Source organism: Tamandua tetradactyla, chromosome 2, assembly GCF_023851605.1.
Source record: "Tamandua tetradactyla isolate mTamTet1 chromosome 2, mTamTet1.pri, whole genome shotgun sequence".
Lineage (NCBI taxonomy): Eukaryota > Metazoa > Chordata > Mammalia > Pilosa > Myrmecophagidae > Tamandua > Tamandua tetradactyla.
In genome coordinates this window covers 56,462,215-56,479,807 of record NC_135328.1, presented here as the reverse complement: position 1 = coordinate 56,479,807, position 17,593 = coordinate 56,462,215, and the positions used below count along the sequence as shown (strand labels likewise).

At 45.2% G+C, this 17,593-nt stretch overlaps 1 protein-coding gene and 1 long non-coding RNA gene across 5 annotated transcripts in view; one reads left to right on the top strand and one right to left on the bottom strand.

The window, feature by feature from the left end:
* The window catches only part of CCDC180 (coiled-coil domain containing 180), a 101,868-nt gene that overhangs the window by 9,815 nt on the left and 74,460 nt on the right, over positions 1 to 17,593 (top strand). For 3 of the 4 annotated variants that reach the window (XM_077147574.1, XM_077147566.1, XM_077147584.1), the window contains exons 6-14: positions 1,009 to 1,118; positions 1,785 to 1,913; positions 2,015 to 2,125; positions 2,248 to 2,343; positions 4,371 to 4,534; positions 6,000 to 6,119; positions 9,373 to 9,452; positions 11,196 to 11,284; positions 12,119 to 12,241. In XM_077147574.1, the coding sequence (XP_077003689.1) occupies positions 1,009 to 1,118; positions 1,785 to 1,913; positions 2,015 to 2,125; positions 2,248 to 2,343; positions 4,371 to 4,534; positions 6,000 to 6,119; positions 9,373 to 9,452; positions 11,196 to 11,284; positions 12,119 to 12,241 (1,022 nt within the window). The remainder of the gene's footprint in view (positions 1 to 1,008; positions 1,119 to 1,784; positions 1,914 to 2,014; positions 2,126 to 2,247; positions 2,344 to 4,370; positions 4,535 to 5,999; positions 6,120 to 9,372; positions 9,453 to 11,195; positions 11,285 to 12,118; positions 12,242 to 17,593) is intronic. The other variant, XM_077147592.1, reaches the window with a different exon arrangement.
* LOC143673314 (uncharacterized) overlaps positions 12,199 to 17,593 on the bottom strand; it is a 93,067-nt gene continuing 87,672 nt past the window's right edge. Inside the window, exons 5-6 of the long non-coding RNA XR_013170319.1 lie at positions 13,266 to 13,307; positions 12,199 to 12,536 (exon numbers count right to left, since the gene is read on the bottom strand). This is a non-coding gene — a long non-coding RNA (uncharacterized LOC143673314). The remainder of the gene's footprint in view (positions 12,537 to 13,265; positions 13,308 to 17,593) is intronic.

Here is a 17,593-nt window from a genome sequence, read left to right as displayed (position 1 = left end):
CAATTAATGATAATCTAAAAGTTATGCTAAAGAAGCCTGTGTTCACGTGGGATGGAAAATGAATTAAATGTGCCAGGTACAAATAGAGGCCAAGAACTTTCCCTGTATAAAAGCAGGCCATCTGGGAAGATTCTAAAGATATGCAGTCCTTTTTTCTCATGTGCAACACCTGAGGTTCACCTTTGTACTTGGGGTACTGCCTGCAAAGTCGGAGTTGGCTGATGCAAAGCAGATAACTAAATGATGCTACTCCCCTTACTGAGAGTTTTACAGTAGCATTTCTCAATCTACAGTTTCTTCCTTTAAACTCCATTTCCTAGTTTGACTTTACCCAATATTGAAGGCTCTTTTTCTTTATGATTAAAAAAGTGATATATCTCACTGTAAAAATTAAAGCAGTATAAAGGGAGATAAAGTAGAAAATAAAAACTCCCCCTCTTTAATGACACTACTTCTTCTCCCAAGGGAAGACCACCGTTAAATATATATAGCTTCCCGTACATAAGCAGGGGACAGTGGGCCAAGGTGGTAAGAGCAGGTCCTCTGTAACCAAGCTGCCCAGGTTCAAGTTCCTGCCCAGCCACTTGCTGTCTTTATTCTTTAATCCCCATGCCTGAGCTTCCTCACTTGTAAAATGATAATAGAGGCCATAATAATAGAACCTGCCTTTTGGCCTCATTATAAAGACCAATTGAGTTAGATCAATATCTGGTATATGGTAAGTACTATACGAGCATCGGTTATTATCATTTTATAAGTATTTGCTTCGATGAAACATAAATGGTACCATTCTACACATGCCATTCTGGAACTTCTTTTCTGCATTAAACTATATCTGAGGCCTTGTTCCTTTTTTCTTTCTCCTTAAGCTTCTGTCACTGCTTGCCTATCTTTGTGGTCCATCCTCAGGAAAAAGGCCCCGGCATGCAGGTGCTCTCTGCCTGGGACCTCTTCCATTCCCTTGGAGCTCAGAGGGCAGCCTCATCACCTCCATTGTTTCTCCCCTAGTTCCTGAGAAGATAAGCACTGTCACCCTTCAAGGGCAAAGAGACTATAAGAAGGAGAACTATGAGAAAGCTCTGGTAAACTTTCAGGAGGAGATCGTGCAAATTGGGATGGTGAGAATTCTCCTTCTCCCACTTCTTCCTTTTATGTCCCTGTATGTGCGTTTGTCATTGCACATACCCTCACTTTCCACCCCAGCTTGCAGTGGCTTACTACAACTTGGACAGAGTCCTCGTAGCCACGTTTGAGTGCATGCTAAGCTAGGTGCTGAGCTCACAATGAGCGTAGATACCCTTAATTCTTGGAGCAGCTCTGGAAGTTAGGTACTTTTATTGTCTCCACTTTGCCACTGAAGCCCAGAGAATCTGCCATATGGCATGTAAGTGGCCAACCGAGAAATGGACCCTAGGTCTGATGCCATAGCTCAGCTATTGACCTCTTGCTCAGTCCTAGATCTGCCATTGACTGCCCGATGCCACCTGGCCATAACCCACCTCCACCCCCACTCAGTTCTCCCTGTTCCTCTCCAAAGACCTTATCCCTAGTCACACTGGTCTCCGGAGTGTTCCCTAAGTGAGACCAGCCTTCCTGCCTCACAGCCTCTGCCCTTCCCAGTCCTCAACTGTAAATTCTGGCTCAGTTGACCTCAGCTCCTTAGGGCTAGGTGAAGGTGATCATTTTTGAAGATGGGACCATGACCGCACTGCCCCATTGAGGGAGGGCTCCCTCCTGCCCAAGGGTGTGTGTGCTGTGGCCATCACCTTCCTGGTTTGTTCTAGGAAATGGAACCTCACATTGTGGAGCCAGGAGTGCTTCTTTTGAAAAAGCTGGCTGAGTCTGAGGAAGACATCAGCCGTCTCTTCACAGAGGCAGAAAATGACTGCAACCTCAAAGACTATACCATCCAAGTAAGGGTTCCTCCACGCTGTGCTTGCCCATCCGCCCCTGCCTGGTCCTTCTCCCTACCTTCCCTCCAGCTTCCCAGCTTGACCCCAGCTTCTCCATGTAGACTGTGTCAGAGCTGTGGGATAAGGTGGCTGAGAAGTTCTTGCTCTGGAAGCAGTGGATTAAGGAACTGGATGAAGCACTGCACTCACTTGAGTTCCTGCGAGCTGATAAAGTAAGTTGGCATGTAGATGGACTCCTTGGTGATTTTTTTGCTTGCCCAGTCAGGGTCTAAGTTTTTCTTTTGATTTGTCCAAGAAAAGAGAGAGTCACTAAAGAGCACCTTGTCATTTCTAGCTGAAAAACGTGTTGAAAAAATATGTGGAAATCATAGAAAAAACATCCTACCTCATGCAACCTGACGTGTATAGGCTGATTCATAAAGAAGCCATGGTGAGTGATTTTCATCATAAGGGGGCTAGCTCATGGGAGAAGAAGGGGGACCCATTGACACTCCAGTAGCCTGGAGTCTCAGGAATGACTTGCTTCTCATATGTAGCATCTCCAAGTAACTCATATTGGCCCCTTATGTTTCAAAATCAGCATCTTTATTATTGTAAGCATTTTCAATAGAAATCTTTCTAACATACATTTCTTATTTTCTTGCCATCTTAAAACATGCCTCCTCTAACATGGTGTCCTTGTTTTGGGTAATAATGGCTGTATGATTACCTGCTGCATGTGGGCTTTAGTCTGGACACTGGGATTCACGGGGACTAAGTTCATGGTCCAGTGGGGACCAGGCATATTGGCAGATTCTCACCAACTGCTGCGAGGAGGACATATCTCAGCCACTGTGTTCAGTGGAAAAGGATCTACACAGCCGGCTCACTATCTCTGGGGACGTTGAGATCCAAAGGCTGTTTGCACCCTCCTCAGTGACCCCCACATGTTCTTTTGTCTGGTTTTCTAGTTGTTCTTGTCTCTTCTGATGGCTTTCAGTTCCTGTTGCTGAACCACATCAGCCTCTTGGATCTGTTTGGCTGCTTCCCCTGGTCCACATCGCCCTCTCCCCCAGATGCTTTCATGGGGGTAGGAAACAGGAAATTCAACCTTGTTAATGTTGTCTCCAAAGTTGGAGTAAAGGCCAACCCCTCCCCTCCTTGAACACTTGTTTTGTCAGAGCGTTTTGCTTGCATGACTCTCCCGACTGTGTGCAGATAGCTGAGTCTGTCAAAAAATGGAACTTGTGGCAGCAAAGACAGGTAAAAGGAATCCGGCGTTCAGTATTTCAGCTGCTTTCTGTGCTTTGGTGTCATGGGCAAAGCACAGACTGCCCTCTCCATGGCTCAGATGTGAAAGCTGCTGAAATTCCTCCACCTCTGAGCCTGGAACTCCCGATCCATAAAATGCGGATAGCAAGACTTATATGATTATTGGGAAGACAAGAAAAAAGGGCTCGGCAATGGTGGCTCTCGTTCTGAGATAAATGAAAATTTCCTAAATTTTATAACATTTTATCCGGTAGTAGATTCTGAAACACCAGTGTTCTGGCTGTGTTTCACTGTTTGATTGCCTATGCTTATTTAACTCACTATGACTACCAGCACTGAGTACGTGATCTTTGTGCATTTATCTTATTTAATTTCACAAAATCCCTATATTGTAAATAGCATTATATACTATGCCTGCGGAACTGGAGGTTCAGAAATACTTGCCAGTGACCTCTACACTGGTGGGACAACTGGCATCACACGTCAGGATCAGATGAAAAGTGAATGTATTACTGAGATTTCTCCCTCAAAGCTTGGCAGGGTTCTCACCCCAGCCCTAGGGCACTGCCAAGTCCCCAGAGGGCTTTGGGAAATATGTGGAGCCACATTTGGTTGTTTCAGTGGTTGGGGCTGAGGGATTGGGAAGACAACTCTCATTTAAGGGGGTCAGGAATGCTAACGGCAAAACTGCACCACCCAAGGAGGAATTGTCCCACCTCCCCTCCATCCCATTGCCAAATATCCAAGTGAGAATCACTGGGAGGATTGCAAAGAATATGCTAGCAGTGGTCTCACTTGGTAACTGGGGAAAAAATCATAGCAACTATATGTGGCCAGTCTCTGAGGACTGGACCACTCTGCTTTTGGAAGAAATTTATAAAACCCAGTGGAACACTTAGACCCCACTGGTGTGCTTGATTCCCTTCCCCGTCTCAAACAAATGGTTATGCTAGAGTCCAAGTGAAGCCTTCAAAGGTGACCTAGTCATCATGGCTGCCTGTTCAACCCCAAGAAGCCTCCCCTGAGCTCCTGGGACTTCTCAGCATCTCAGAGTCCTGCCACTGCCCCCTCAGCCCCTGGCCCTGGGCCCCAGACCCTTGGCCTGCATCTCTCCTAGCTTCTCTATTGCCTCCCCCTCCCCACCCCCAACCTGAACCTTCCTTAGACCCATTAGAGCCCCCACCCAATGTCCTCCTGTGATCACAGATTATAAACCAGGCCCTTCTGGGTAATCGGAGGTCCATTGCCCAGCTGTCTGTCAACCTGATGGAAGCCACTCTGCAGCAGGAGCAAAGCAGCTACCACCGCTGGCAGTGCCTGGTCAGTGCCTGGAAGGCTCTCAAGAAGGAGGCCCTTGTGCAGAGCTTCAGGTCAGGGGCTGCTACAAGCCCATGCTTGACTGGGGGCCGGCGGCATTCTCTGTCTCCATTTTTATTTTTGCTCAAAAATGCCCGTTTTTCTGGTGGTAAAAATAATATGTGCTGTTAAAAAAAAATTAGAAATAGAGAGGTATAAAGAAGAAATTAAACATCACTGCTAATTGTTTCCCACATTGAGAGGCACAGTTAACATTTCAGAATATTTTCTCTCAGGCCTGTGCTGTGGATGCAGTTTTGTGTCTTGTTTTCTTTTAACATGATTTTGTAAGCATTTTCTGAGCTCAGTACAAATGGTTTGAAAACAGTATTCCGAAAATCTGCATAATTTCTACTTTCTACTATTACATATAAGCCATGGCTACTGGGTCCAAGAGAATGGACATCTTTGAGACATCCTACTCTTGGTGGCGAGTTTCACCCATGGGAGGGAGGGTGACGAAAGGGCTCATCCCCGTACCTCCCCACCCACTTCTCAATATACCTGCCTAAGGATCCTGGAGCTTTCAGCAAATAAAAAGGTTTTCATTTATAAGGGAAGGGACACCTCGGGCCAAAATAGTCTGCAGGACACCAAGGAGTGTCTGCGCTGTAGGTCCTGGGAATAAGTGGGAGGTCCAGCTGTGCCTCTGAAAATTTGAAAGGAAAGCCTGAAACTTTCACCAGAGTCTGGTGCTGGGGGTGAAGGAAAAGTGTCCCAAGGCCTGGCTCTACCACTGTTTTCCATGGACCCTTGGTCAAGTCACTTGTACATTCTGAGCCTATCTCTTCCTCTGCAAAATGGGCATGTTAATGGACCTGGAGGTAAAGTTTCAGTGAAGGGCCCAGAAGATGCTGTATGGAGTGTCTTGGCTCTGGGACTAGGACTGGGAAGCTGTTACATGCTTCAGTAAATGTCTACAGTGATTCTAATACCTGAAATGTACTGGGCATTTCCATATACCAGGCATGGAGCTAAGGGCTTTTCTTGCATTATCTTACTGAGGCCTCACAGGTACCTTATGAAAAGGGTACTGTCATTAGCTCTGTTTACGGAAGAGGAAACTGAGGCTTAAGGTGGGAGTGCGACTTATTTAAGGTCACAGAGTTGGCAGGCAGCTGTCTGGTGACCTCAACCTGGACCTGTGCCTGCTGCCCCTCCGCCCCCCACCCTACCTTAGCCCTTGATCTTCTCTGGCGGTTCCTCCTCCCTCTCTCCTTCCTCTCCCTCCCCTGCTTTCCTTCTACCTTCCCTCCCTTCCTCCCTTCTTCTCTTCCCATCTGCCCTCTCTCCTTCCTTCCTTGCCTCCTTCTTTCATTAGTGTCCCTGAGGCTGAGGATAGAGGGGAAGAGGCTGAGGGTGGTCTAAGAGATGGGGGTGCTGGGGGTTCTGAATGTTTTTATTTCAGTCTCCTCTTCACTTTCCCACCCACCCTTCCCCTCCTCTCTGCTCCATGCACAAACGTGTCTGACTGTCCAGTGAGTTTATGGCCAGTGAGAGGATTCAGACTCCTCCAGGCGTAAAAAAGGAGCTGGATGCCATGCTGAAAAACCAGAAAACCCTGCAGCGAGAACGACTGAAGCACCTCTGTACCCTCTGGTATGGGCAGGAATCGTCCTGTGGGGGGTGGGGCAGTCTTCGGGATGAGGGTTTGGGGGTTGCTGGGGTGAGTCCCTCAGCAGAGACCTCCCCCGAGGCATCTTCTGGATCTGGCATCTCCTGGCCACCTGGGCCACGTTCTGGGACATTCCAACCCTAGTGATAAAAAAGGACATGACACATTTGAGGCAGTAAAAAATTTATTGTGGCTATGGCAAAGAGCTTGAAAGGACGTATTTAGAGATTTAGGGGTTGGGACGCCACATTAAGGGGTTTGGGCATTTTTCTGAGGGCACTGAGGAGCAGAGTGATGTCATCAGTCTTGCGATTTCAAAGGGTAGATTGCAGGGGTCGGAGGTTAGATCTGGGGGAGGGGGAGGAGGCTGTTGCCATCAGACGGGGGACCGGTTAGGGGCTGGATGCTCCCCGCAGATCTGGGTCATCCAAATCTGAGCCCATCTTAATGCCGTTCAGCAGAGTATATCTTGAATGTTCTAGATCCAGGAAACCCACTGTCTTGGGAGTCTTCAGGGTCCACACTCAGCAGCAGGACAGAAACGGCATGATACTACAAGTTGGAGATGCTTTCCCTTCTGGGAAAGGGCCCCTTCTCTGCCTGTGCCCGCACTGGTTCCACTTTCCTTGCTAACCCAGGGTAATCACAGGTTCTTCCCCTCTCCCCACCCCAGAGCCTGATAATCTCCTAAGATTTAATGACTGTCAGGACCCCTTGGGACTTCAGCCAGTGCATGTCCAGAGTAGTACCTTTGCCCCGTGTGCAGCCACACTTTGATCCATGTATGAACTTAACACAACGGATAAAAATCTCAGTGCAAGGAAAAGTGCTTTTGTTCTTTTCTATAATTCACCTTCTTTCTGATTCTGAGCCCTGTCTTAGTTTTCAGGGCTTCTTTACCAAAATACCACAAACTGGGTTGTCTTAAGCAACAGGAATTTAATGACTTTAATGATTTTAGAAGTCCAAAATCAAGGTGTCAGCAGGCCATGCCTTCTGCACAAAATGTAGTGTTCTGGTGGTGATTTGCCAGCAATCAATATCTCCTCCATCACTTAGAGATCTGTCTCTTTCTATCTCCTCCTGTGGCTTCTGCCACCATTGTATCCAATTTTCTCTGCTTGGGTGGTCTCTGGTCATATTGGATTGGATATCAGGCCCACCCTGACTTAATTTGGCCTTATCTTCAAAGATCTGCTTACAAATGAGTTCACACCCATAGGACCAGGGATTAGGCTTAACATGTCTTTATGGGAGACATGATTCAATCTACCATAACCCCCATTCTTCAGACTGAGCAAAACTCTGTCTTTCTTGGGGACCCCTCCATTGAGACAAAGTTATGGAGTCTCACACAAAGCCAGGACTGGGGAGGTCTGGTCCCCAGTTATTGGTCCACCTGGATGCCTCTGGTCATCTTGTGGCCTCCAGACAGTTGGATGCAGGAGCCTGGAGAAGACTGCTCTGAGCCCAGCACTCTCACCCAAGCAGCTGTTGCCATCCAGGGCTCTGGATCTTGAGGCTGTTCCTACAGTACCGCCAAGAAGTGGGACCCAGACCACCACTGCCCAGCACAGGCCAACTCTCTGCCTTCACCTTCCCCAACCCTGCACTCCCCCATGTCCCCCCCCCCCCGCAACCCGAATACTCAAGTCACTCCTTCAAATGTCTTCTCCTTTTCTCTTCATCAATGCTTTAGATACTCCTAAGAGCTAGGCTTTTGAAAACAAAATGAAAAGATTTCTAGACTGCTTTCTTTTCTGCCCCACCATATCTTTCTCATAAGGTATAAAGTGGGCCTGGCTGGCTCCCTGCCTGAATAGAGTGGGGAGAAAAGGCCAAACTCACAGAGAAGAATGCATTCATAGATGCTTTTGGCCACATCATCTGCAGGTGGAGTGAGGAGCTGGGTGGGTGATTTGGCTGACAAAGAGGAAAAGGGGATGGGGGTGTAGTCTATGCAAATCAGAGGCTAGAGTACCTGTTTACAGGAACAAGCAGCTGCTTTGTAGTGGGGTATGTAAAGAGATGAAGTCAGAGCACAAATCTAGTGTCCAAAAGTGTGTACCTTGAATTCAAGGCTTGAACAGCCAGATTTAAGGTAAAGGAGGAAAGCCTTGATCTTAGAATTCCAGTAAACTTTAAGAGGGAAGGTTTGGGTTTGTTTGTGCAAGGAGGCTTTGAAGGTACCCCACAAAGGACCTCATGCAGGCAGCCACTTCTTCCTACTTGATTGGCCAGGCCCCTAGAGCAATCTTCTAATTGAACCAGAGGAGTTGCCTCAGGGAGCTGCCTCTTGGGGGAGCAAAGGGATTCCCATGTGCTCCAGAAACCTGCGTGGGATCCTTATTTCTGCTCACGGATGGGCTTTGCATTAGTCATTTGGGTGATGAGGGCAGAGGAGTTGGGAGTCCTGCTAAGATTCTGTGGGGCCCTAAGAGAGTGTTATCCAAAGACCCAGGAGAAACCCATGGATGTTTTTGGCCCCAATAAAGTATATGAGCATATCATTTTTAAATACTTTCTCATGTCTGTAGCCTCCCTACATGTGGTCTCAGCATCCAGGAGTCTTAGGGCTCATTCACAAGGTAGCAGAAGAGTTCTCCAAGGCAAAATAGAGCAAGCCCCAAGGCGCAAGCCCTTTTCAAGCCTCTGCTTATGTCCCGTTGGGCAAAGCAAATCACCTGACCAAGTCCAACTCCAAGGAGTGGAGAATTAGACTCCTCCACCTAGCAATGGGAGCTAATAGTTAGACTATTTTTCAATCTCCCATACCTTTATTTTAATGGCTTTGGAAGTAGGTTTCACCATAGCTTATTAAATAGCTTTCTATCATTGGATATGAAGGTTATTATGATTTTTTGTGTTTATATGCAATATTGTTAATGAACATCTGGATGCATAAACTTAGCATTTTATATGATCTCAGATTAGGTTCCTAGAAGAGGAATTCCTGGTTAAGTGTTGTGAATAACTTGTATTATCCCATTAAGAAACTATAGTTTTATTTAGTAAGTAATAGGCTTGTTAATATTAAACGGCCTTTTTTGTGAGGGTTTTGTTTTTTGTTATTTATTTATTTATTTTTTAGTACCAGGAAATCCCAGCAGGTCACTATGTTTCATCAGACTTTAAATAGATAATACTCTGGAGTTATGTTCCTTGAAGATGCTACCAGTTTCTGTAAGTAAACATTTAATTCAAGTGTAGCTTATTTGTTATTTCTTCCTTCCCCAGCGACCTTCTGCCCCCTGTTTACAACAAAGCTCAGCTGTCTGAATGGTATTCTTCTCTCATCGCCCTAAATAAACAGATTGGTAAGTGATATTTGTGGGATTCCTTCAGGTCTCTCTGTTCAAATAGTAGCTTTGTAGTAGCTTCAGCCAGTCATTTATTTGACAGTTTGTTATAAACTCAGGAAGTGGATGACATGTCTGTCCTGTAGGAGGAGGGCAGAGAATGCAGAGGAAGAATGAGCCCTGACGATACGTGACCTTTAGACCTTGGTCCCACCTGGCAGGGTCCCTGCTATTTTCTGCCCACAGCCTCCCTAAATCACTGACTAGCCAGCAGCAATGCCAGACACACACTCTGACCCCTGACCCCCAACCCCTGACCAAAGCATGGAACCAGAGGATGGCTGCACTTACCCCTGTGAGGATGACAGCTTGGGAGCCGGGGCCTGGGACATTTAAGCACGCAGGCTTTGCAGACAGAGAGACGAGTCAGTTCAGTGCTGGTTTATATGGAGAGTGCTCAATAATAAATGACCATTGGTATCGCTGTCCCTTGTAGTAGGGAAGGACTCAGAGACATAGAGAGGTGCAATTGCTACTGTTTGGAGCTCCTAGGGACAGGCTTTGTGCAGGGCCCTGGCCAGCAGGTGGCTCTGCCTTAGGTCCTTCCAGTCCAGAGCAGAAGTCTGTCCATGCAGGATGTTCCACCAGGGAGTGGGTAGGTCAGCTCTGTGATCAAATGGTGGGGGACACAACCTGGTTAGGGGTCATGGGACAGCTTGTCAAGGAAATGGTTATCCAGTTGAGAACTGCACTGCAGGTAAGAGCTAGCCAGGCCAAGAGGTGGGAGAAGCTTCTAAGCATAGAGAACAGCACATGGGATGAACAGAAGCAAAAGAGAACTGGGGAAAAAAAAGTGAGCAGGGGAAGCTGGAAGATGCAGAGACCAGACCATGCAGGCCACCTTGGCCATGTGAAGGGGTCTGAACTTTATTCCAAGGCCAGTGGGAAACCACTGGAGGGTTTGGAGTCAGGGATGATGAGGTCAGAGGGGTGCAGGAGGAGGAGCAGTGGGATGTGGGAGGGTCCATCCCAGTGACCTTACAAGAAGGGTGGGAATGCTCTGACCTAGAAAGTGGTCTGGGAATGGGAGGAAGTAGTTTTAAGAGCTTCTTTTTGCCAGTTCCAGTGTGTATCTGTCCTCCCCACTGCTATACCCAGCTCCCTACACTTCTCCCCAGCTTTTGTCAAGGAGGAACAACCAACACGAAATCTTTGCATTGTCTTTCAGTCTAGGAACTGCACCAAGCCTCAAGTTGAGTTTTATTATAAACTGAGAAACAATAGGAAAGAGGGTGGGAGAAAATAAAATAAAGAAGCTTCTGCGTATTCTCCTAGTGTAGTGTGAGTGGACCAGCAGACATTATGTGTTCACACCACAGACATTATGTGTGAACCCTCATTAATTTGCATCCTGACTACTCTTTTATGACATGGCACGATTCCCCCAAAGAAGTTCATCTACGTGACAACTAAATAAAAAATCAGAGTCAGAATGGATTCAGAAAAGAAAAAAGATAAGCTCTGCATTTGAGGCCCGTTTCTTTGGGTGTCAGGAACTTTGTGGTGAGATTGATCTCAGCACCTGATCTGAACCAGGGCCACTGCTCTTCACCTAAATAAATCCAGCTATGGAGGCACTTTGCGGGGGTTGGGGGGGAGCTGCTTCCCTTCGCAGAGGGGAAATTCCTCTTTCCCATGTCACTTCTTCCTTCTGGAAGACTGAGCTGACGTGTTTTGCTTCCACACGCTGTGCCCATGGAGACGCCTTCCATGTGGACTGCATGATGCAGATCCGCCTGCAGTATGAGCAGACCTGGCAGGAGGGCCTGGCCCAGGTGCAGAAGTGCAAGGTGGGTGCACACGCCCCCCAACCCCCTGCCCCAGGAGTCCTGAGACAAGTGAACTAAGGGGATGGGCCTGAGGTTCCTCTCCCTGCCCCCACCGTATCCCCAAGTCTCACCTCTCTGCTTTCCCTTCCTCACCCAACTCTAACTCTCACTGGCTTCTGAGCCTTCGGATGAGCTCTTCCCTCTACCTAGAATGCTCTTCCTTCGCTGCCTGACACCCTCCCCTATACACGCTACAGCTATTCCCACCCTTTCCTCCGGTTTTAGCCCCAACATTCCCTCTTGTGGGAAACCTTCATCTGCTTTGTAAGTAGATCAACTTTTAACCTGAGAGAGGATACTTTATTTTAAAATGTATGCATAATTCAAAGCTTAATTGTTATATTTAGAGAGCTTGCTTGTCATAATTCAGAGTTGCAGAAAATGTCAGAGGATGCCCAACTTTCTGAGTGTGTGTCCAGTTCTCAGCTATACAAGATCATGAAGGATAGCGGTTTATGCCTGTAGGGTGTGCAGTCAGACTTTTCCCAGTTCAGATCAAGCCCCACCCCTTACCAGCCATGTGGCCTTGAGCAACTTACTTCATTTCTCTTAGCCTTGGTTTCCTCATCTGTGAAACAGGGCTAGTGAGCAGATGACCACAGGGATTTAGTGAGATAACGTGTGCAGCCTGTTCACAGCACCTGGACATAATGCCTAGTCCATAAAGATGAGCTGTGTCCAGTGCTGTTAGGGGAGGGGCAGAATGGGTGGGACAGGAACAGCCAGCCCTGTGATGAAGGCTGAGTTCCCCGCCTCCGAGCCCTAAGCCATGTTCTCCTGTGGTCCCTTTTCCAGAACCAGCTACTGGATTGGAAAGCCTTCACAGAGGAGGAGGCAGAGAACTTGGTGAACCCGTCCTTCTTCCAGATGGTGGGAGTGCTCCAGAGCAAGGTGGAGGAGGAGCTGGAGTTCATGGACGTATGTAGCTGGGGATGCATGTGTTGGGAAATAGGGTAGCAAGCAGTGGGCCCTGTGGACCACGGGAGTTGGAGGAGAGTAGAAGTCTGGGGCCTCTGCCCGGTGCTCCACTAGTTTATCCACTCACCATTGTCATTACCAACTCTTAGAGCAGTCCCTCTGTGCTGGGCACTCCAGGGCTCATATCCCCAAATCCTCCAGCTGCCTGTGTACATCTGTGCTTCGCACTGCTCCGTAGGAGACAATGTCAGGCAAATATGCTCATTCAACTCTGCTGGTCCTGGGCACTAAACGGCTATATAAAGGAGCAGTAAGGCCCTGTTACCAGACCAAGAAGTAGATTCTTTTGCCCTATGCACTCAAATGACCAATTCCCGAGACACCAGGGCTTCAAAGAGAGAGCAAGTATATTACTAGGTGCATAGCAGAAGATCAGATGGCCTATCGGCCCAAAAATCTGTCTCCCAGAACCGCAGTAATTCTGATAGTTTTGTAGAATTAAAAGTTGGACAGGTGTTAGGATAATGAATACAATGGCCCCAGATAATGTAATTAGAGGTGATCTAATTGTTGAGCCTGAGCATTGATTAAATGTTTAGTCACAGAAAGTATTTAAGAAAATGGCAGCCTTAATGTGATAATGGGCATAATTTTTGGTATTATAATGAGGTGTAGGTGACTTGTAGCTTAAAGTCTAAGCTACTGTGCATGTCAGGCTGGTCCATTTGGGTTAGTTCCAGTCTTGGTTATCAAGATAACTTTATAGGACTCTAAAGTCGAAAAACCGGATAAATGGGTGCAAGTGAAGGTTAGCCACAAGATTTTTACAATCACAGGGCACAAGATAAAGGCTGTACAATCATCATTAGAGATCAAGGCAGCTGGATTACAATTCAGAGATTTCAGGTATTTCCTTCCATCTACTCTAATACACCAGAAAGCAAAAAGGACATCTATACAGTAATTCAGTAATCAAAATCATCCCTTGGGTGGTACAATGGTGGCTCAGTGGCAGAATTCTCACCTGCCATGCTGGAGATCTGGGTTCCATTTCCGGACCGTGCCCCTGCCAAACAAACAAAGAAACAAAAATCATCCCTTAAATCCTAATTTCTCAGTTATACCCCCACCCCCACATGCTTATAACCTAGAATGGAGGTCAACAAGCTCTTTCTGTAAAGATAATAAATATTTTAGTCTCCGTGGGTCAGATGGTCATTGTTGCAACTTCTCAACTCTGCGATTGTCACAAAAAAGCAGCCATAGGTAATACTAAATCAAATAGGTACGGCCCTTTGAAATTATTGCTTTATTGTATATGTTATTTTTTGCAATTAAAAAAAAGTCATAGCCATTGTGCCGGTCTGAATCTGTGGTGGACCCCAGAAAAGCCATGCCCTCTGATCCTCATTCAATATTGCTGGGTGGGAGCATTTTGTTTCCATAAAGATGTGACCCAATTGTGGGTGGTAACTTTTGATTAGATGATTTCCATGGAGGTGTGTCTCCACCCACTGAAGGTGGAGTTGCTTGCTGGAATCCTTTAAAAGAGGAAACATTTTGGAGACAGTCCTTTTTGGTAGAGCTACGTGAAAGCCAGCAGACGCCACCATGTTCGCCATGTGCCCTTCCAGCTGAGAGAGAAACGTTGAACTTCATTGCCCTTGTTGAACCAAGGTATCGTTCCTTAGATGCCTTTGATTGGACATTTCTATAGACTTGTTGTAATTGGGACATTTTCTTGGCCTTGGAACTGTAAACTAGCAACTTATTAAATTCCCCCTTTTAAAAGCCATTCCGTTTCTGGTATATTGCATTCTGGCAGCTAACAAACTAGAACAGCCATGTTCCGATAAAATTGTATTTATGGATAGTGAAACTTGAATTTCATATCATTTTCACATCATGAAATATTATTCTTTTGATATTTTTCAACCATTGAAAGCACAAAAACTGTCCTTAGAGATTGACTTCCAGTATGACAGCTTGAGAAGCTAAGCACACCTACTCCCCAGTGAAACTGATGAAAATGTTACCTGACAAAGGCAGTGAATTCTATTGCCTGATGTGCTCAAATGACCAATTCCTGAGACCATGGGGTTCAAAGAGATAAAAAGTTTGTTACTGGGCACGTAGTAGGAGAGCAGATGGCCTGTCGGCCCAAAATCTGTCTCCCCAAATTACTGGTAGTTTTATTAGAGAAAAAGATGAGCCAACATCTTTTTAGGATATTTAAGATAATAAACACAGTGGCCCCAGATGATGTAATTAGAGGTGATCTAATTATTGCACGTGCGCAGATTGATTATATGCTTAGTCACAGAATGTATTTAAGAAAATGGTAGCCTTAATATGATGATGGGTATGTTTTTTTTATATAATGAGATATAAGTGACTTGTAGGTTAAAGTCTAACTACTGTGCATGTCGTGGGCCCACTTTGGTTAGATCCAGTTTCAATGATCAAGATAACTTTGGATTTGGTGTGGGTTAGGTCTGGACTGACCCAGGACCCTGCATTAATAAACATTAGGCTGTCTTTAGCAATTACAAGACTCTGAAGTTGAAAAGCTGGATAAATGGGTATAAATGAAGGTTAGTCACAAGGTTTTTACAATCATAAGGACACAAGATAAAGGCTATGTAATCATTATCAGATATCAAAGCAGTTGGATTACAAATTAGAGATTTCAGTTATTTCCCTCCGTCTACTCTAATATACCAGAAAGCAAAAAGGAATAACTATATAATGATGCAGTAATCACAATCATTCCTTAAATCCTAATTTCTCAGTTATAAAAATTACATAAAAACAACTATTTACAACCTCTAGAACCGGTCCTAAGAGCAAATAGCAAATAAAGAAGTATCTATTCAAGAAAAGTGACAAGAATTAGGTAAGAAAACTGAGTCTTTGCTATTTCAACCACGACTGCTCACTCTCTCCCCCTTGCCTAGCTCAGTGGTAACTCCACTCCAGACTGCTGCAGCCAACATCACAGGGCTTCCCTTCCCTCCAGCTCTCCTCAGAGTAGCAGGATGTCAGCATTTCTCATTGTCCCCATTTATCTGTTGTTGCTGAGGCTAAGTTCCAGGGGAATGCTGTCTAAAAGTGGGGACCCCCTACTTCCACTCACCCCCCTCAACTTATAGAATGGAGACTCTACCTTAGGTGTGCCATGCTGAGAATACTGGGGTTCATAGTCACCCCTGAACCAGCTCATGAGGCAGTGGTTCCATAGGACAGGCAAGCTGAGGTGACCTAAAGGTGATTTTCCCCAACCCCTCAAGGGCTCAGCTCCTAAAGTGGGACACCATTGTCCTGACCCCCATTTTCAGAACCCTGTTTCAGAAATTTTGCTTGAGGAGAAAAGTAGGCCATAGAACAGACAGCTGCTCAACTCTTCCCAAGACAACTGACCATGTTTGCAACAGAAAATTAGGAAGTATAATAAATAAGGGAAGTTTCCAGCCATATCAGTCAAGGAACCCTGGACTTTTGAAGAATTTGTACCCCAGAAATTGGTGAAAACAATAGAGCGATCAGTTTGTGAGTAGTGGAATTTAACAGCTGTATGTTGTCTGTAAAAGAGGCAAAGACAGCCCTACCCAAACCTCTGCCAGAGTTACTTTGAGTCCACCCAAAAATACATCTGCCTAAGGAACAACATCTTAGACTCGATACTGTAGAGGAAAATAGATTTCACTTGATAAATGCATAGCTAAAGTATGATGTGAACCATTGATTGTACACTTCGGATGATTACATGGCATATGAATATATAATATATAAATATTTATCAGTTAAGAAAGTAAAGAATTTTTTTAAAAGATCAAAGGAGAAGGTGGAGTTATAACAGAGAAAATGAATATGACTCCTGAATCATTATATTGATATTTCTTTTAGCCTCCAGTGTATTGGAGCAGCCAGAAGGAAAAACCTAAAATTGTGGAACTGTAACCCATACCAAACTTTGAAATCTGTTCTATAACTAATTTTTGTGGTGTGCTTTGAAATTTATTGCTTTTTTTGTATATATGTTGTTTTTCACAATAAGAGAAATAAAAAAGATTTCACTAAAATTATCCAACCAGTCACTAAACAAATAAGCAAATAACAATAACAAACCTGGGGAGAGGGGGCCCAGACCTAGAGTGGCTACAATATTGTTAGGTTCACATAAGGCTCGGAGGCAAACTAACTAGAGGCGAAGGAGTTTATTCAGGCGCCAGCATGGTGGGGAGCTAAAGTCAGACATCAGCCTGTCTGGGAAGGACAAGAGAAGATCCTTTATAGTGGAGGGACTGGGTTTTGGGACGGGTGCAGGAAATTTGGGGGTTTTTGTTGGTTGGGTCAGAAGTAGAGGGTCAGGTGGGAAGTTTTAAGCCCTTCATTGGTGGGGTTTAAAATTTAAAGGCTGCTCATAGCTTAGTCGGATTGTAACTGCCAGGCTTTTGGTGGGTACTTAGCCAGGGGATTTATCACAGGAATACAGTTGCCAGAGGGTAGATGCTGGATTAAAAGGTTATCACAGGAACGCTGCCTACAACCACTATGTGGAGACATGTGAAGTGCTAGCTCTATCATGGGCCTGGGGGTGGTGGGCAGGATTGAGGGTTTTGGGGAATTCTAACAAATGTATTATCTAAAATGCCCATTTTTCAACAAAAATTATGAACCATGGAAAAAAAAAAACAGCAAGTATGACCCATATACTGGAAATAAAGCAAGCAATGGAAACTGCCCATGAGAGCAACCAGATATCAGAGTTCACAGATAAACTTGTTGAAAGAACTGATAGAAATCTTGATTAAATAAAGTAAGGTATGATGACAGTGTTGCAGCAACTAGAGAATATGAAGAGATAGAAGATATAAAAAAAATAACTGAAACAAAAAAATTCACTGAAAGGATTCAACAGTAGATTTGCACTGGCAGAAGAAAGAATTAGCTAACTTGAAGATGCATCAATAAATTTATGCAATCCAAAGGACAGAGAGAAAAGAGAATGAAAAATAATGAACAGAGGCTCAGAGAAATGTGGGACACCAAGTGTACGAATATATATATATATAAAATGGGAGTACCAAAAGGAGAGTAGAGAGAGAGAAAAGAGTAGAAAACCATGTATGGGAAATAATGGCTGGAAACTTCCTAGATACACTGAAAAAGAATAATCTACACATCCAGGATGCTCAACTAACTCCAAATAGAATATACACAAAGAGATTCACAAAAAACACAGCATTGTAAAAATGCTGAAAGTCAAAAACAAGGAGAAAATATTGAAAGAAGCAAGAGAAAAATATCTCCTCACTTATAAAAGAGTACCCCAGTAAGATTAACCTCTGT